Below are 21,328 nucleotides of genomic sequence, written 5' to 3' on the forward strand. Positions count from 1 at the left end.
GGGAGTCAGAGCGCTGCCAGCTGGACAGCCGCTGGCCTCAGTGTGTGCTGGCAGCATTTAAAGTGTGTGTGTGTTGGGTGTGTAATGGGCTGGACAGAGCCAGCGTGCCTGAACAACAGCAGCTACAGATACTGAACACACATCAGTGAATCCACAACATAACACAACACATGGAAATCCTGTTTGGAAAAATGAGATCAACACCTGAGATTCGCAAACCGAATCCTCAATATATTAGTCAAGTATGGAGAGAGGTTTTAATGAATGTGGTCTGTTGCCTTTGTTTTTCTCTTCAGAATAATCTTAAAAGCTGTTTTTAAAGTAAGCAAATAAAAATATTTTTTGCTACGCTAACAGCAAGGATCGAACCAAACTCAATATTTCAACAACTACAGAGATTGCCGTGTACAGATATTCATGTGGCTAAGATGGTGACATACTTGGTGACACCATCAAGGTAAAATGTCCACTTGCGCATAAGAAATATAAAAATCTAACTGACATTTTTCATCAGATTTTCACAGGATAAACCATTTAGACTTCAATAACCCCCGTGATCTCTCTTTTACCTTTTCCTTCTTAATAGACAATGAGAACGCCAAGTCCGAGGGGAAGCCGGGCCACCAATCAGAACACAGCGAGGACCCGGAGACAGACAGCAAGCGTCAGCAGCAACCTGGCCAATCACATTGCTCCTCAGAACAGGAAATGAAACGTCAGGAAGAAGGTGATAGCTCGAGCAACCCTGAGAGCCAGGACAGCGATGACAGCCTGGAACCTTCAGATGGAGACGGAGAGGAGCAGGAGGAGGCCAGGGGGGGATCAGGAGGAGGAGGAGGAGGAGGAGGGGGAGGAGGAAGGCTAGGGAGGTTAGCAGGACTGGGAGGGTTAGGGGGACTGGGCGCCATCGGAGGACTTGGTAATCTGGGTGGGCTTCATATTAAAGTAGAGCACTATGGAGAGGGGGAGGAAATACAGCTGCACAACTCACAAACGTCTTCATCAGAAGAGGAAGAAGAGGAGGATGAGGATGATGACGAGGAAGAGGATGGAGGCGTGCAAGATTGCGACAACGCCAATGCTGGAAACAAGCTCCAGAAGAGGCGGAAGAGGAGGAAAGTGCAGAAATGGGACGGATCGCGAAGTAGGAGGCTTCGTCTGTCCTCAACGACGCCCAGCCCCGTCACCATAGGGGACACCACGCCACTGGTTGACCCCTCCCAGGCCACGTCCACCTCCTCTTCCCACCTCCTCACCTCCTCTGGCTCCCCAAACAGTGCAGGTGCGGCATCCTCAGTCCTGAAGATCAAGACTGAGATGGCGGAACCAATCAACTTTGACAACGACAGCAGCATCTGGAACTACCCACCCAACAGAGAGATTTCCAGAAATGAGTCTCCATACAGCATGACCTCCAAGCCGGCTGCTGCAGGAACCCACGAGACCTTCCCCTCACCCCAGGGAGGCTCTCTACAGGTATCCATCCCCGACTCTGTCCTAACCCCTCCTGGAACTGAGGGAGGAGCTGGAGGAGTGAGAAAGCCTCCTTACAACGGAAGCTCTGCCCCGTCCTCAGCTTCCAGTGCTGCAAGTTTAGCACCTCCCTCCAGCGCTTCTTCTGCTGACCCACTGTCTCCCCCTCTGTCCGCCTCCCCACGGGACAAGCAACAAGGCACTCCCACCACCTCCTCCTCTTCCTCCTCTTCATCATCCTCCTCCTCTTCCTCATCAACCTCTTCCTCTTCACTGCTGTACTCTGGTGACTTTGAGGCCCTACAACGTCTGCAGGCTGGTAACGTGGTGCTCCCGCTGGTCCACCGGGTCACGGGGACCCTGGCCCCCACCAGCACGACGGCTCCACGGGTCTACACCACCGGAACCATCAGGTACGCGCCAGCGGACGTCACCCTGGCCATGGCGCAAGGTAACCTCCTTCCCAATGCTGCCATGAACTTTGTTGACAGCTCGGGGTTCGGCCTCGACCCTAAGACGCCCATGGAGATGCTCTACCACCACGTCCACAGGCTCAACATGTCGGCAGCAGCAGCCGCTGGCCCATTTGTTGGATCTCCGTCAGCCACGGGCGGGAACGGCGCACTAGGAGGCCAGATGCCAACCGCAGCCAACGTTTTCACGACAGCAGAGGGACTCTTCTCAACACTACCGTTCCCAGTGTACAGCAACGGGATCCACACCACGCAGACAACTCTGGAGAGGAAGGAGGATTAACGCAAAACATTCAAGACCGCATTACTGTGTTTCCGGAATCAACAACTGTGTCAAACTAAAAGACTACTCACTAGGGAAAAAAAGAAAGACTATTTACTTGCTATCTTTATCAACACGGTGTAGCACTGTGTTTTCGAGAGGGGAGAAAGGACAGGAAAGGATGACAAATGTACTCTAGCACTTTGAATCTGAGCAACTGAGCTTGTGTAACAGACATGAATGACCCTCAAATATGTCCCCCTTTTCTATCTTTTTTCTCTCTCCTCTTCATCCTCCTCTTCTCCTCTCTCAGTCTCTCTCTTTGCTCCTGTTTCTCGCAATCAGCAACAATTTTTCTCCTGAACAAGTGAACAAAAAACCAGACTATTCTTTATTGTAAAGAATTCCTTTTTTGCCTACAGAGAATTCATATTGCCTAAGGACTCCGCTGGAGCCTGACGGGGATAATTTTTATTATTTGACTTGTTTCTGTTGCATCTTTATGAAGATGCTGATTGTGTGTATTTAAAGGAGGACGGTACAGGGGTTTGTTATGGACAGAAAACTCTACATGGCGCTCCTCTATATGTATCTTGATGTGATCAAGGCTTGAAAAGAACGTTTTTAAACTGAGCGGAGGGGGGCTCTCCTGTGCCCAACAAAGGTCTCAGAGATAATAATCTTTTGAAAAAAGGTTTTTGAGGACGTTTCTCGATTGAGGGAATAGTTTAGTTTCTTTCATTTCTTCCTTTTTTTTATAAAATATTCTAGCTCAGATTTAACTTACGAATCAAGCATTAAGAAGAAAAACAAAAAAAGCAATTTCAACCGGGTAATGACCTGTGAATTATCGAATGTTAATACTTCCTCTTTTATCCCAGGAGTTTACCGACAGGTCTCGCACCAAACATAACCTCCTTTACATCTCTTCCTATCTCAATCTGTCATTCTCGCTCTAATCTTTCACTACCTGATCTTGAATCTTTCTGTCCATATTTCTACCTTTCGATCTACAGATTCATGGTGCTACCGACCATCCAGTAACCCTGATTCAGCTGGCTGATGTGGGTGCTGTAAAGGAACCCACAGCTTGTTGACGGACTGATCATTGTTTTCTTTTTTTGGAGAGGGAACAATTTTTGTTTTTCTTTTTTCTTCTTCTTCTGACCTTCAGGAAAGTCAGAAACGCAGCAAGAACCTCTAAATCAACAGCATCATCTCCATGTTTCACCTTGTACGTCCCTCCTTCGTTTGTCTAAAAAAAATGCTCAATCTGATTGGGCCACGAGGGGAAGCTCCACTTGGCAACATGGAGTTGATTGGTTGAATTTTAGGCTACACAGTGTTGTTTTTCTTTTTATGTGTTTTCTAACTGAATCGCTTTTAATTCTCAGTGAGACTGAGGCTAATTAGCTAGCATCACTAACTTGAAAAATGAATGTTGAAAACCTCGACCGGCTCCTGTTTGATCACTGTTTGTTTTATTTTTGTACTACTACAACTTTTTTCTCCTTTTTTCCCTCCTCCTCTTTTTCCTCTTGTTCTTCTTCCTAAACCAGAATCACCTCCACAAGATTTTCCTACACAATCCACTCTCTTCCATCTCCATCGCCGGACCCTGTGATAAAAACCACATATCAACAAGGAGATTGTAATAAAGACATGCATTTTCAATCAATCAATCAATCAAACAATCAATCCAATAACTACAAAAAAAGAATATGAATTTGTTTTGAGGAAGAGAAAAAAAAATCACATTCCTTTAAACAACGTTGTCTTTGTCGTTGTTCTTCTGTTTTGTGTTTTTTTTCTTCCCCAGCCTCCTTTGCCAAAAAAAAAAAAAAAGAAATGTTAATCTCACAAGTTTGGTGTTTTAAAAGCACTGTGATTCTCGTTCATTTGTACGTTTTTTTTTTCTTCTACTTTTTTGGTAAAAAGAGGAAAAAAAAGATGAGAATAAGTAATAATTAAAACGGTATAAAAACTGTCACGACGTCCATCTTTTTAAAGTTGACAGCCCCGTCTTTACCATCCCGTCATCCTTATTACCCAGTGTGATTAAGCCGTAAAAACGTGTTACCGATGTGTTTAGTGTCACTGGCTGTCAAAAAGTCTTTCATGGCGACTTCTCTCTCTGTGTGTGTTGACTATATGCAGTATATACTGAGCTACTGTAGCTGTTTTTGTCCTTTGTCTTCTCTGTGCTCTATCTCTAGTGTGGGGGGAGGGGGAGGGGTGGGGCTTAGAGTGAGAGGGGCGTGGTCTATGGGATGTCTGACATCCTCCCCAAAAAAGGAGAAAAAAAAAACGACAACCCTCTTTCTCTCTTTCCCCGTCTCTTTCTCTGTCTCCCTCTATCTGCAGTCTTAGTGAAACCAGTGGAGGTTCGTGGAATTTCGTGTTCGGTGGCCTTTGCAAAAAACGGAAAAAAAAATTTGTAGAGTCCACCTTTTTTTTCGCTGCTTCCTTTTTGTCTTTGTAAAACCTTGTTTTTTATTTTGTTTTCTAATCCTTCTCTCTCTTTCTCCCTCTGCTATTGCTTTTTGCTGTTGTGTAGTCTTATACAAACCTCTTTATCTCGCTGTCTTTTCTCTCAGAGATGAAAAGATTCTTTAACTAGCTCAAAGGTTTATGGAGCCATGTTTTTTGCCTCTAAAGGAATTCTGGGAATTGCAGTTTCCAGCTCTTGCATACAAAGTATTAAAGAACTAATAAATATTTACATTATATAGGAATAAATTATGATGAGGAAAAGCCCTAAAGTAGCATCGTAGATGTAGTCCTGGAAAAAACCATAAAAGCCTCAGTTGTGAAACATTTCCCAGAGTCCCTTGGGGCGTCTTGTGTGCATTGGGTGTATTTCATTGGTTCCCACCGAAACTTGTTGACTTCCTGCGCAAACTTCTCTCACGGGACAAACAAAGTTAAACAAGTGGTTCAAGGGGGGAGAAAAAAAATCACAGTAGAATTTCAGGACAAATAATAATAATAATAATAATAAAAAAAACAATTTTAAAGATTTCTAAAGAAATTAAAAGAAAAAAAATATTTCGCACTATAAATCTATTTTTATAGGTGTTTTGGAAAACTGAACTGCATGTTTAGTAAGTTCGTCCGATGCGTTTCACGTGATAGAGCCCGCGTTTTGGTTTTTTGTTTTTTGGGGGGGGGTTGGTGGTTTTCAGTCCAGCAGTTTTTGTGTTTTTTTTTTTTCTTGTTTTGTTTTGTTTTTGTTTTTTTTTAAGTCTGTCTAGCCCAAACGGGGACGCGATGGAGGCCTGTTGGAGGAATAAAGTCTGTATTGTCAAACCAACCTGGGCCTCTAATCCCCCCGCCCTTCACATCAGGAAAAACAATCTGTAGCGTCTGTGCTTTCTGTGAGGAATCAGTGTCTTGTTACTGCGATTAACATGTAAAACAACTACAAAAAAAAAACAAACCCAGGTTATGAAATTTAACAATGTATTTATTTATTTTTGTGTTCAATAAAGAGAATGTGATCAGGGCCACTCGATCTGTCCGTTGATTGGTGGGTCGTTTGTGGTTGAATGTTAAATTTGTCATTTCGGGAGCATTTTTGTTTCCGTGCTCCTCTGGTATTTTAGCATTTTCTACTTTTGGTGGTTTTTGCGTGAAAAACGGGGGGCGGGGCACAAATGAATGGCAGGGCCCCATTTGGTAGAGGAAAAAGGGGATTTGGAGAGGGGGAGGGGCACATAACTCAGACGAAACCAGGAAATACACCCACATGTAACAAAAACCAAACAGCCGGTCCAAGCTGTTTCAATGTTTTTTCTGTGTTTTATGTCGAAAAATGAAAACTTTGCTGGTGATTTTAAAAACTTAAAAACCTTAATCACAGCTGCTGTCAAAAATACATAGTGTTTAAGAATTACAAATATTGAAAAATCACTTCATTTACCTGTGAAGAAACTGTGTCTGTGTTTTTAACTATTTCTTGTACAATTATACAGATTCTTTTATGAGGAACTTGGTGCCAAGTAGCTGAAATACGGGAGAGAGGGAATCTCTTATTATCAATGTTAACAGTGTTATAAAATTCTAAATACAAACAAATTAAAATATTAAAAAAGAGAAAACTATGGTACATTTCTATTTTTTGTTTTTTTCTTTTCCTCGCAAAAGAGGGAAAACACATGACTAACTGATGCTAACTTTGAGTGCCTGGCTTATTTTATTATTATTATTATTATTATTATTATTATTATTATTATTATTTTCAAAATACATCTTTTTGAGTTCATTTACCATGAATAATGCTGCAAATCCGAAAATGTACATACTTCATTTAGCAGTTGTTCTTTTATAAGTTTACTAGGTTCTCATCCGTTCAGAGGAACATGTCACATACATGGTTGTCTTTCTGTAACCCGGTTTTGACCATCTTACAGGTGCCATATTCATAATAAAAATTTCTCTTGAATTTGTTACCAGATTGCATCATTTCTTCTGTTTGACACATTCAGCCATCCCGCCCCTCGCCAAAATATTGCAAATGCTGCCACATCTCAGTAAGCTTACTGTATTTCCTGTCCTTCTTCCTTCTGCCTCTTTTGTCTTTACTTTCTTTCTCCTTTCTTCCTCTCAGGGCCATGTGAAGAGGTTGTGTTCCGAGATTAATTCATGTTTTATACAGAATTATCCCAGAACCCATGGAGAGATAATCCTGGCTTTTCCAAATAATTTCAGACAGGACCAAAATTAAATATTGAGGGGAAAGTCAGATAAAGTAGATCCTCTAAAACATGTATGGGTTTTTTTTCTTGTCACTACGTCTTCTTGACCTTCCTGTCAGCGTTTTGTCGGAAAGATCAGAGGAGATTCTGCAGAGTGAGGAAGGCCCTGAGGCGCTTTAAACGAAGCTCCTTCCCTGTGTGGAAACCTCCGCACCTCCAAACCACCACTCAGGTAAGTTTTATCTGCATCAGATGGAGGACCTATCATTTGACATGTTTGGTCACTGGTGGAATACAACTGTGGTCACAGACATGGGTGTCCTGATCAGCCATTGCACTTTCTTGGAGGATTTGGGGTTTGCTTCACCTATGAGTCTCACTGCTGGTGAAATCAATAGTGTTACCCACTTTATTGTTTGCTGCCCACCCAACCCTGTGTTGTTTTGAATGAATTACAGAGTCACTGGGAGGTGCTCATGGAGGTGGGCGTACAAAGAGTGGGACTGTGATGCCAGTGTCCTGGGTTCGTGTCGTGGCTCCCATCTCCCGAGATTTAGGCACTTTGGGTTAGAGAAAGAGAAGGATTTTTGCTTAATCTGTCTGAAGTCACTGTGGACTTTTTCTGTATCAAACCAGACCTGGAGCTCTCTCTAACTTTACAACCTAAACAGTGAGCTTAACCTTTGACCTTTGACCACAAATTGTAATCAGTCTACCCTGGAATCCAACGAGCTTTTGAGCAAAATTTGAAGAAATTCCCTCAAGGCAGCCTTGAGATACTTTGTTCAAGATGCTGAGAGCATTATTTGTGAGGTTACAATCACCATGACCTTTGACCTTTAACCACCAAAATTGACTCAGACCATCCCTGAGTCCTGGTGAACATTTGAGCCAAATTTCAAGAAATTGCCTCAAGGTGTTACTGACAAATCATGTTAACGAGAATGAGATGTTCCAAAGGGCCAACCGGAAAGCATAATTCTTCCAGGACGGACTGACAGGCAATAGATGTCGTGTGTATTGAATATATCAACAAAGTAGATTTACACCGGAAAACAGAAAAACACCTAAACCATCTGCTGATGATGACGCCATACCAGTTCTAATGCTAACAGGCTGACCGTGAAGCTTGTGGCTAATACTGAAGTACCCATCTCATCATGGGTAACGTTAGGAGAGAGGCCTCATCAAAACTCATCTGTACTGCAGAGAAAGTCAGAGGCTGGACACATGTCGTCTTATCTTTAGCTCAGTTTTCCTTGTCCACGTTGAAACACCAAGCCAGCATTCTAAGATTTACACACTCTGTTTTTGGAGGATGGAGAGAAACACAGTCTGGATGGAAGCTGAAACAGAGAGGAGAAGACTCATTAACAAGCTTAACCATCTTAATGTGGATGTACTCTGAATAATGAAGTGAACCAAAATGGCAGTTCAGTCATGAAGTCTGTATCTGTCCATCTCTTCTTTCTTGCAGCCTCTTCTCCCTCACTTTCATTATGTTTGTCGTTCCTTCTTTCTATCACCTCTCCTCCCCCTCCCTCCCTCTCTCTTCCCTTCCTCCTCCTCCTCCTCCTCCTCCGTGCAGTAATAAGAGCGGAGAGGTCAGTCAGTCGACCCTCTGAGGCCGACCAGCCGACTTTAAATATTTCACACTATTTTAAATGAGCGCACATGAATCATAGATCACAGGCAGTGCTTGTCTGTGTTTGTGTGTGTGTGTGTGTGTGTGTGTGTGTGTGTGTGTGTGTGTTGAGGATCTCGAACCTGAAGCTCCTTCTAATAACCTCTGGCTGTCCGTCTCAGTGAGGAGGTCTGATGTGGAATTTAGATCCGACGGCGTCAGTCGTTCACCGGGGGCGTAACGAGCAGCCTTTCATCACCGGGCCGTGATGGACGGATGATGAAACAAAGCGTTTGAGATGAAAACTCGCTGCTTTTTCATCTGCACTCTCACAGGGGCTGATCTCCCTAATTCCCAACATGCACCAGAAGTCAAAACATCACAAAAATCTGTAGAAGTATTTTGGAGACACACCGTCGCTACTGGAGACATGACGTGACGTTTAAGTTCCTGATGAAAAATCAGTCTAATGTTCCTACGGGGAGTCTGTGCTGCTTAAAAGAGAATTTATATTGGATTTATTCTATTTATTTATTGATCAGCATTTGTTCTAAAGTTTTATGTTGTACTGTGGGATAATTTGAGTCGAATAACTCTCAGTGGACCAGTGATCTCAGGATAAATCTACACAGCTGTAAGATTATTAACAGGATAATCTTTTCTTTTTCTTATGAAATACTGAATAGTTTTCTCAAGTGAAACCAGATCAGATGGGAAGAATACTTTTGGAGTGTTTTTTTAAAGGCCTCAGTATACCCGAAACCAGGTTGTATGACATACTGCCTGATTATTTAAATGTGTTTATGCATGTTCTTATTGGCCAGACTCAAAGGCGGTAAAAAGCCTCAAATAAAAATACAAACAGAGAGAGAGAAGGAACAGATTGCAGAGGTGGAATTATTTGATAAATCAAATGCATCTTTGAAAAGAAACATCAAAACTTAATGGATAAAGTTCTTGTTTTATCACTGACAGACTCAGGTTGTTATTCTAAGACATTATGGAGAGGATTCCACAGAGACAGAGCTTTTTATTAAACCGGAAGATCGTTTTAGTTTAACCAACAGATGGAGGCAGTGGTATTCCAGAAGCTCCCAGTAAAATCACTGTTTTTGTCAGTGGAGTCTGGTACTGGTATAGAGTGATGTTTCTCTGAAGGACAAGGTTATCCTTTAATTTGCTGACATAATGACACTTATAGGATGTTTTCTTTAATGCTTCACAATGCTGTCCTATTGAAAAAATGAGAGATCATAAAAATCAGAGGCATTCATGAAAATGCCTTCAGATCCTCCTCCTGTCTAATGTCCGACAGGATCAACATTCAGTCTGATGTTCGTTAGTGCTGCAGTGGTCAATTACTGCTGATGATTTCACAACTGAACAAGCTATTAAATATGAAGACGATCAGAGAGTGAGGAAGACTGAGGTCAACTGCAGCAAGAATGAGATGCTTTTTAGTATTTCTCTTCACTCTTTATATCCTCTATATCCACTGGACTACATTACAGCCAGATACAGTTGTTATAAAGATTTTTGTCCTTATCAATCATTTACCCCAAAAATATCCCTTAAATGAATGTTTTTTGATTGTCTACTCTTTGAATGCTTTGTCATCCTGTGTTTATCTGTGCAGCCTGTACGCTCCAGTCAGGTGAGGCTGTCGAGGTGAAAGTTTTTAGGTTTTACCTGTTTGTCTTCCCTTCCTGGGATTTGTTTCATCTTATGTTTCATCAATATGTCTGCCGATAAAAAACCTTTTTTGCATAGACTCAGTGAGGTAGAAGATGCAGGTGCATGGGAAAGAATAGAAACTATTAAAATATCTTTTACCTGACTCTTCTACATGTCATCACTCAGAGCCGGTGGTGATGTGTGTGTGTGTGTGTGTGTGTGTGTGTGTGTGTGTGTGTGTGTGTGTGTGTTTTGTTTTTTTTCTTCCAGAGTGGAGCAACAGTGACATCCAGAGGATCAGCACTGGAACTGCTGCTGAACAGTTGAGTTCAAATCATTATTTTCTGTTTTATATTCTCTGTGCCTGTTCTAAATGTGCCTGTCACCTCATTAATAGCTCCATATTTTATTCAATTGTCTTATCATCATCAGCTTATTTCCAAGTTGCTGATGTGTTATGATATCATTATTGTTTTCATTATTATTGCCAGTAGTAGCAGTAGTATTAGTAGTAGTATAGACCCTATCTGTCAAAGACCTGATCAGAAAATACAGCTGCATTAATTCAAAAAGACTACTGTGACACACACACACACACAGGCTGAAATTAGTGGAGCTGGTGAACAGGCTTCTCATGTTCCCACAGTGCTCAGTGTAGTGCTGTACTCCAAAAGGTCCAAATTTTTCACCTCAAAGTCACTCAGGGGCATGTTTGGACCTGAAATTTTGACATTTTTCCACTCCAAACCTTGACCTGCTGCCTGTCACAGTCACCAAAAACAATGGCTGGGGCCCAAAACTATAGTGTCAACTTTTTCAAAGATAACTGGCCACAACACTGTCAAAACTTTGTAATTAGGGATTTGGAAATAGGGTGTGTGATTTTTTTTTCTTGCTATAAACCAATTAGTATTTACTAATTTATTGAAATAACAATTTATTAATTTTGTTAATTTGTCAAAAATAATTTAGGAATTTATTAAAATAGCTGTGTACTTTTTTATTATTTACTATTTGTAATAATTTATTAAAATATGAGAAATGTTTGTAAATGTAATAAAATATGATTAATATTTTCCTCTACTAACACAGAGAGAAGACCTGCTCAGTAACACATAATGTAGCTATGAGCACATAACTCTATTAAACACCTTTAACAAAGATTAACTGTTCATGATACAATTATTTCTTGAATTAAAATAAATATCCTGAGAATAAAACATTGCGCCTCCTAGTGGTCAATCATCACAAGTGTCTTACTTTTGAGTTGAGTTTCTCTGTAACTAGTAAACAAATCATTTTATTAAGCAAAGTAAATATATTTTACATACTTACAGCTGCTGAATTAAATATTCATTTCATGATTGTTCCTGGAATCACTTGAGAATTTACAATGTGACCATAGTTGTTGTTGTGACAACACAGAATCACAGCCGCCCGGATTGGAGGATAACCTGTTCACGTGACCGCAGGTCAAGGTGCATCACGGAAAAATGGCGGCTGAGGACAATGTGTGTTTCGTTCGGATGTTTACTCATCTGAGTCTAATTTCCGGGTGAGTACAACAAACAGAGTTAAGATACAAAAGCTAGAGCACGCTGTAATGTACATGTACTGTACTGTACATGTAAAGTTTGTTTTTTAGTTAATCCCGTTAGCATCAAGTGTGCTACACTCCCGAGTCCCGACCTCTGTAGCTAACAAGCTAAGCTGGCATTTGCCAGTTGAGTTAACCCTGTTAGGTTAACATTCGTGTCAGTAACATGTAGAATGACTGGGCCGGAGTTAGAGGAACTTTTTGACCAGACTGCTCTCTGCTGTTGCTGTTTGTTGTTGTTTGTTGTTGTGAGTCAGCTGATGTTAACCTGCTGTTTCCATCATGACCTTCCCCGACTCTCACTGTTGTGACTGTGTGTAGATGATGTGGACACAGGGACAGTCAGGTAACATGTTCACCTGTGTACCACACCTGTCAGGGTAGACACAGCATCTACTGGGGGTGTTGTGGTGTTGGTAAAATCTGCATTTTCACATCACATCAGGACCATTATCATAAATATATTTACATATTAATATCAGTATGAAAGCAGAAAAGCAAAATATGTTAGGTGATGAAGTGACTGGACTGCGAGTCATACCAAACAATACTGGTAAAATAAGCACTGGTAGTGAATGGATTTGACCTGCCCTGTTCTCATCTTCCCACAGTCTCTGACGGTGCTCATCAGATAATGTAGTAGCACAGACCTTTGTTGGTTTTCAGGAGTGGTTTCACGTTGATAAATGTTGTGGGTTTTGTCTGGTCAGTCGCCACATAAATGATAATGTTTCTAAATTGTTGGTAGAGTGAAATCTTTGGAAGGTATTTTACCTTTGAAGCTCTTGTTTGTGTTGGAAAAACATTTCTTTGAACAATCCTTCATGTTACATTATCTGAAACTTCCCCCATACGTTTGTTTTCCCTTGGTAAAGTTTAGATGGAAGTTGATGTACAGGGTAAATGTTCTGCAGCTGCACCTGTAGATACTCCAGCTTGTTGAATGTGATTTTTTTTTTTATTGTTTACAGTTGGAAGTATCACATGACCTGATCACCTCCTCTGCAGACACTCGTTTGAAGCAACCACAGAAGTTACACAACTGCTGTCCTGCTTTTAATGATAAAGGTAAAGTTATCAGTGTTTCTAATGTTTCAGTAATACTGAAATGGTTTTTTGATTACCTTATCAGATTAAACATCACACCTGCTGCCTGAAAAACTGGATTTCTGAGATTTTAAACTAAATTATGAAGACACTTATGAAATGTTCATGTAAGAATAAAAGACTTATGGACAAATAGACATTTTCCCCACACATGAAGATTGCTCATTATATTTTATCCATCATGAGAGTGAATGACAGACACAGACATTCATAATCAGGACTGTGCTGTAGTCAGTGGACGGTGGCTGATGTGAAATAGTTCAGTTATCTTTATATAGTAACTTGCAGCAACAGTTACCCACCGACTCACTTTCTCTGTAGTTATTTTGCCTATAAAAGTTATTTGTACCAGTGCTTTATTTCAAGCTAGTTGAGTGGTTTTATTCAGAACAAATTGAATGTAAGAATTTTTCTGTTGCTGGTTGACAAACTTCTGTAATAGGTGATTTGTGATATGGATTCTAAAAACAACCAACAGTTCAATATATCATTCAACCTTGTATGTGAACAGTAACAAAGCAAATTCCAGTTGTCTTTTTTAATCAACCAGTTTCTAAAATTAGCCTTCAATAATGGTCTTTCTACTGTTAAGAGTCATAAAAATCATTGATTTTACATTGGTTATTCAATACTTTCCAGTGTAATTTTCCCCTTAGGCACCTGACATTACTAGATCGTGGACATTTTCCACATGGACTTTCCACTAGACCACTGCTTTGCTGAGTAGACTGATTGCTTATCTCAGTCTAGAGTATAGAACTTATCACTGTGTCACCTTGCACACAAAAAGTACTTTTCAACCCTAGCCCTCACTTAAGTCCCTGCAAATCTCTACAGACAAGAAAACACATTTTTGTCGCATTACTATGTTATGACACTTTTTGTCTGTTTTGAGGCCATGCCATACTGTGACATTTTCATTACATTTTTGACACCTTAAAATACGATGGCATTTTTTGACGATTTTTGACACCATACTATACTATGACATTTTTTGACTGTTTTCGACACCATACTATACTGATATTTTTAGACGATTTTTGACACCATACTATACTATGACATTTTTTGAACGTTTTTGACCAGTTTGGACACCATACTATACTATGATTTTTTAAATGTTTTTTGATGTCATACTATACAATGACATTTTTTGACCGTTTTTGACACCATACTATACTATGATTTTTTTTTTTTTTGACATCATACTATACTATGACATTTTTTGATCATTTTGGACACCATACTATACTATGATATTTTTTGACGATTTTTGATACCATACTATACTGTGATATTTTTTGAGGGTTTTTGACATAATACTATACTATGATATTTTTTGACAATTTTTGACATAATACTATACTATGACATTTTTTGACCATTTTGGACAGCTTACTATACTTTGATATTTTTTGACCGTTTTTGACGTCATACTATACTATGACATTTTTTGACCGTTTTTGACACCATACTATACTATGACATTTTTTATGTTTTTTGACATCATACTATGCTATGACATTTTTTAACCGTTTTTGACACCATACTATACAATGACATTTTTTGACCATTTTGGACGTCATACTATGACATTTTTTGACGATTTTTGACACCATACTATACTATGATATTTTTTTATGTTTTTTGACGTCATACTATACAATGACATTTTTTGATGTTTTTTGACATCATACTATACTATGACATTTTTTGACCATTTTGGACACCATACTATACTATGACATTTTTTGAGGGTTTTTGACACCATATTATACTATGACATTTTTTGACCGTTTTTGACGTCATACTATACTATGACATTTTTTGACCATTTTTGATGTAATACTATACTGTGATTTTTTGATGTTTTTTGACATAATACTATACTGTGACATTTTTTGATGTTTTTTGACATCATACTATACTATGATATTTTTTGACCGTTTTTGACACCATAATATACTATGACATTTTTTGACCGTTTTTGACACCATACTATACTGATATTTTTTGATGTTTTTTGATGTCATACATTTTTTGACCATTTTTGACGTCATACTATACTATGATATTTTTTGATGTTTTTTGACATCATACTATACTATGATATTTTTTGACCATTTTGGACGTCATACTATACTGTGGTATTTTTTGAGGGTTTTTGACGTCATACTGTACTATGACATTTTTTAAACGTTTTTGACACCATACTATACTATGATGTTTTTTGATGTCATACTATACAATGACATTTTTTGACCATTTTGGACGTCATACTATGACATTTTTTGACAATTTTTGACACCATACTATACTATGACATTTTTTGAACGTTTTTGACCAGTTTGGACACCATACTATACTATGATTTTTTTTTTATGTTTTTTGATGTCATACTATACAATGACATTTTTTGATCATTTTGGACACCATACTATACTATGATATTTTTTGACGATTTTTGATACCATACTATACTGTGATATTTTTTGAGGGTTTTTGACATAATACTATACTATGATATTTTTTGACAATTTTTGACATAATACTATACTATGACATTTTTTGACCATTTTGGACAGCTTACTATACTTTGATATTTTTTGACCGTTTTTGACGTCATACTATACTATGACAGTTTTTGACACCATACTATACTATGACATTTTTCAAACGTTTTTGACACCATACTATACAATGACATTTTTTGACCATTTTGGACGTCATACTATGACATTTTTTGACGATTTTTGACACCATACTATACTTTGATATTTTTTGACAATTTTGGACACCATAATATACTATGACATTTTTTGATGTTTTTTGACATCATACTATACTATGACATTTTTTGATGTTTTTTGACATCATACTATACTATGACATTTTTTGACCATTTTGGACACCATACTATACTATGACATTTTTTAAACGTTTTTGACACCATACTATACTATGATGTTTTTTGATGTCATACTATACAATGACATTTTTTGACCGTTTTTGACATCATACTATACTATGACATTTTTTGACAATTTTGGACACCATAATATACTATGACATTTTTTGATGTTTTTTGACATCATACTATACTATGACATTTTTTGATGTTTTTTGACATCATACTATACTATGACATTTTTTGACCATTTTGGACACCATACTATACTATGACATTTTTTGAGGGTTTTTGATGTAATACTATACTGTGACATTTTTTTATGTTTTTTGACGTAATACTATACTGTGACATTTTTTGATGTTTTTTGACATCATACTATACTATGACATTTTTTGACCATTTTGGACACCATACTATACTATGACATTTTTTGACCATTTTTGATGTAATACTATACTGTGACATTTTTTTTATGTTTTTTGACGTAATACTATACTGTGACATTTTTTGATGTTTTTTGACATCATACTATACTGATATTTTTTGATGTTTTTTGATGTCATACATTTTTTGACCATTTTTGACGTCATACTATACTGTGACATTTTTTGACCGTTTTTGACACCATACTATACTGTGGTATTTTTTGAGGGTTTTTGACGTCATACTGTACTATGACATTTTTTAAACGTTTTTGACACCATACTATACTATGATGTTTTTTGATGTCATACTATACAATGACATTTTTTGACCATTTTGGATGTCATACTATGACATTTTTTGACGATTTTTGACACCATACTATACTATGACATTTTTTGAACGTTTTTGACCAGTTTGGACACCATACTATACTATGATTTTTTTTTATGTTTTTTGATGTCAAACTATACAATGACATTTTTTGACCGTTTTTGACACCATACTATACTATGATTTTTTTTTTGTTTTTTGACATCATACTATACTATGACATTTTTTGATCATTTTGGACACCATACTATACTATATTTTTGACGATTTTTGATACCATACTATACTGTGATATTTTTTGAGGGTTTTTGACATAATACTATACTATGATATTTTTGACAATTTTTGACATAATACTATACTATGACATTTTTTGACCATTTTGGACAGCTTACTATACTTTGATATTTTTTGACCGTTTTTGACGTCATACTATACTATGACAGTTTTTGACACCATACTATACTATGACATTTTTCAAACGTTTTTGACACCATACTATACAATGACATTTTTTGACCATTTTGGACGTCATACTATGACATTTTTTGACGATTTTTGACACCATACTATACTATGATATTTTTTTATGTTTTTTGATGTCATACTATACAATGACATTTTTTGACCGTTTTTGACATCATACTATACTATGACATTTTTTGACAATTTTGGACACCATAATATACTATGACATTTTTTGACCGTTTTTGACATCATACTATACTATGACATTTTTTGATGTTTTTTGACATCATACTATACTATGACATTTTTTGATGTTTTTTGACATCATACTATACTATGACATTTTTTGACCATTTTGGACACCATACTATACTATGACATTTTTTGAGGGTTTTTGATGTAATACTATACTGTGACATTTTTTTATGTTTTTTGACGTAATACTATACTGTGACATTTTTTGATGTTTTTTGACATCATACTATACTATGACATTTTTTGACCATTTTGGACACCATACTATACTATGACATTTTTTGACCATTTTTGATGTAATACTATACTGTGACATTTTTTTTATGTTTTTTGACGTAATACTATACTGTGACATTTTTTGATGTTTTTTGACATCATACTATACTGATATTTTTTGATGTTTTTTGATGTCATACATTTTTTGACCATTTTTGACGTCATACTATACTGTGACATTTTTTGACCGTTTTTGACACCATACTATACTGTGGTATTTTTTGAGGGTTTTTGACGTCATACTGTACTATGACATTTTTTAAACGTTTTTGACACCATACTATACTATGATGTTTTTTGATGTCATACTATACAATGACATTTTTTGACCATTTTGGATGTCATACTATGACATTTTTTGACGATTTTTGACACCATACTATACTATGACATTTTTTGAACGTTTTTGACCAGTTTGGACACCATACTATACTATGATTTTTTTTTATGTTTTTTGATGTCAAACTATACAATGACATTTTTTGACCGTTTTTGACACCATACTATACTATGATTTTTTTTTTGTTTTTTGACATCATACTATACTATGACATTTTTTGATCATTTTGGACACCATACTATACTATATTTTTTGACGATTTTTGATACCATACTATACTGTGATATTTTTTGAGGGTTTTTGACATAATACTATACTATGATATTGTTTGACAATTTTTGACGTAATACTATACTATGACATTTTTTGACCATTTTGGACAGCTTACTATACTTTGATATTTTTTGACCGTTTTTGACGTCATACTATACTATGACAGTTTTTGACACCATACTATACTATGACATTTTTCAAACGTTTTTGACACCATACTATACTATGATGTTTTTTGATGTCATACTATACAATGACATTTTTTGACCATTTTTGACATCATACTATGACATTTTTTGACCGTTTTTGACACCATACTATACTATGACATTTTTTTATGTTTTTTGACATCATACTATACTATGACATTTTTTGAACGTTTTTGACCAGTTTGGACACCATACTATACTATGATTTTTTTTTATGTTTTTTGATGTCAAACTATACAATGACATTTTTTGACCGTTTTTGACACCATACTATACTATGATTTTTTTTTTGTTTTTTGACATCATACTATACTATGACATTTTTTGATCATTTTGGACACCATACTATACTATATTTTTTGACGATTTTTGATACCATACTATACTGTGATATTTTTTGAGGGTTTTTGACATAATACTATACTATGATATTGTTTGACAATTTTTGACGTAATACTATACTATGACATTTTTTGACCATTTTGGACAGCTTACTATACTTTGATATTTTTTGACCGTTTTTGACGTCATACTATACTATGACAGTTTTTGACACCATACTATACTATGACATTTTTCAAACGTTTTTGACACCATACTATACTATGATGTTTTTTGATGTCATACTATACAATGACATTTTTTGACCATTTTTGACATCATACTATGACATTTTTTGACCGTTTTTGACACCATACTATACTATGACATTTTTTTATGTTTTTTGACATCATACTATGCTATGACATTTTTTAACCGTTTTTGACACCATACTATACAATGACATTTTTTGACCATTTTGGACGTCATACTATGACATTTTTTGACCATTTTGGACACCATACTATACTATGACATTTTTTGAACGTTTTTGACACCATACTATACTATGATATTTTTTGATGTCATACTATGACATTTTTTTTACCATTTTGGACACCTAACAATGCACTGACATTTTTTGTTTTTTACATCATATAATGTTATTTTCATCATTTTTTTTTTGTTGCCATATTATATATTGTTTGTAATTAAATTCATGATTCTTTTATAGTAATTTTGCTGATGTTTGTATGAGATTTCTGATATAATTTTCATGGTATCTTCTTTAATTCCGCTTCTCCTCTCATCACTTCCTGCAGGTATTTCTTCGTCTGATGCTGTGAAGGCACATCTGCTTCTGTTTCGACATCCCTGCTCAATGTTTGCTGTATACTGAGAAATTATAGCAGTACTTCTAGTATCGATACTACTATTAGTATCACTAGTATACATTGTATTCTTAACAACAAATGTAACTCTAATTTATATTACTACTTTTCTTATTACTGATACTACTTTATGTCTCTGTGTTCTGCCTCTTAAAAGGAAGTTTTTCCTTTCCATTGTTGCTGTGTGCTTGCTTATTATGGGAATGATTGGGTCTTATACTATAAAGACTATGGCATATACCTGCTCTACATGAAAAGTGCCTTGTGATAACTTCTGTTGTGATTCAGTAATATATAAATAAAACTCAATCATGCTTTACCATACTGTGACAGTTTCATGATTTCTTCTGATGTGTTGCTATTCTGTGACATGTTTTGACAACCATAAACCTAACCCTAACCATAGGACACTCTTAGCCACAGGACATGATCAGGATTAGATTTAGGATTATAAAACATTATAAGATTAAGATCAAGGTTAGGGTTAGGGTTAGGGGCTGTGGCTAACCCTAACCTATCCTGTGAATAACCCTAACCCTAACCCTAATCCCTAACCCTAACCTATCCTGTGAATAACCCTAACCCTAACCATACCCCTAACCCTAACCCTAACCTATCCTGGGATGAACCCTAACCCTAACCCTAAATCATTTCTGTGGCTAACCCTAACCCTAACCTGTGGATAACCCTAACCCTAACCCTAACCCTAAATCATTTCTGTGGATAACCCTAACCCTAACCTGTGGATAACCCTAACCCTAACCCTAAATCATTTCTGTGGCTAACCCTAACCTATCCTGTGAATAACCCTAACCCTAATCTAAGTCATTTCCTGTGGCTAACCCTAACCCTAACCTATCCTGGGATGAACCCTAACCCTAACCCTAAATCATTTCTGTGGCTAACCCTAACCCTAACCTGTGGATAACCCTAACCCTAACCCTAACCTATCCTGGGATGAACCCTAACCCTAACCCCTAAATCATTTCTGTGGCTAACCCTAACCTATTCCTGTGAATAACCCTAACTCTAATCTAAGTCATTTCCTGTGGCTAACCCTAACCCTAACCCTAACCTATCCTGTGAATAACCCTAACCCTAACCCTAACCCTAATCCCTAACCCTAACCTATCCTGTGAATAACCCTAACCCTAACCATACCCCTAACCCTAACCCTAACCTATCCTGGGATGAACCCTAACCCTAACCCTAAATCATTTCTGTGGCTAACCCTAACCCTAACCTGTGGATAACCCTAACCCTAACCCTAACTCATTTCTGTGGATAACCCTAACCCTAACCTAACCCTAAATCATTTCTGTGGCTAACCCTAACCCTAACCTGTGGATAACCCTAACCCTAATCTAAGTCATGTCCTGTGGCTAACCCTAACCCTAACCTATCCTGTGAATAACCCTAACCCTAATCCTAACGTATCCTTTGAATAACCCTAACCCCTAAACCCTAATCCTAACGTATCCTTTGAATAACCCCAACCCTAACTCCCAACCCTAAACCTAACCCTAAATCATTTCTGTGGCTAACCTAACCCTAACCTGTGGATAACCCTAACCCTAACCCTAAATCATTTCTGTGGATAACCTAACCCTAACCTGTGGATAACCCTAAACCCTAACCTATCCTGGGATGAACCCTAACCCTAACCCTAAATCATTTCTGTGGATAACCCTAACCCTAACCTGTGGATAACCCTAACCCTAA

The 21,328-nt window shown here is 37.3% G+C and overlaps 1 protein-coding gene and 1 long non-coding RNA gene across 2 annotated transcripts in view; both read left to right on the plus strand.

Annotated features, from left to right (window-relative positions):
• Positions 1 to 6,659, plus strand: part of LOC108901617 (neuronal PAS domain-containing protein 3) — a 238,661-nt gene extending 232,002 nt beyond the window's left edge. Inside the window, exon 12 of the mRNA XM_018703165.1 lies at positions 587 to 6,659. Within this exon, the coding sequence (XP_018558681.1) occupies positions 587 to 2,229 (1,643 nt within the window). The 3' untranslated portion in view covers positions 2,230 to 6,659. The remainder of the gene's footprint in view (positions 1 to 586) is intronic.
• Positions 6,660 to 11,665: 5,006 nt separating this feature from the next.
• Positions 11,666 to 19,925, plus strand: LOC108901616 (uncharacterized). Its single transcript, XR_001963945.2, has 3 exons — positions 11,666 to 11,758; positions 12,772 to 12,868; positions 19,538 to 19,925. It is a non-coding gene; the product is annotated as an uncharacterized LOC108901616 (long non-coding RNA).
• Positions 19,926 to 21,328: the final 1,403 nt, after the last annotated feature.

This window comes from Lates calcarifer, linkage group LG19 (assembly GCF_001640805.2).
Source record: "Lates calcarifer isolate ASB-BC8 linkage group LG19, TLL_Latcal_v3, whole genome shotgun sequence".
In the NCBI taxonomy this organism is placed as follows: Eukaryota; Metazoa; Chordata; class Actinopteri; family Centropomidae; genus Lates; species Lates calcarifer.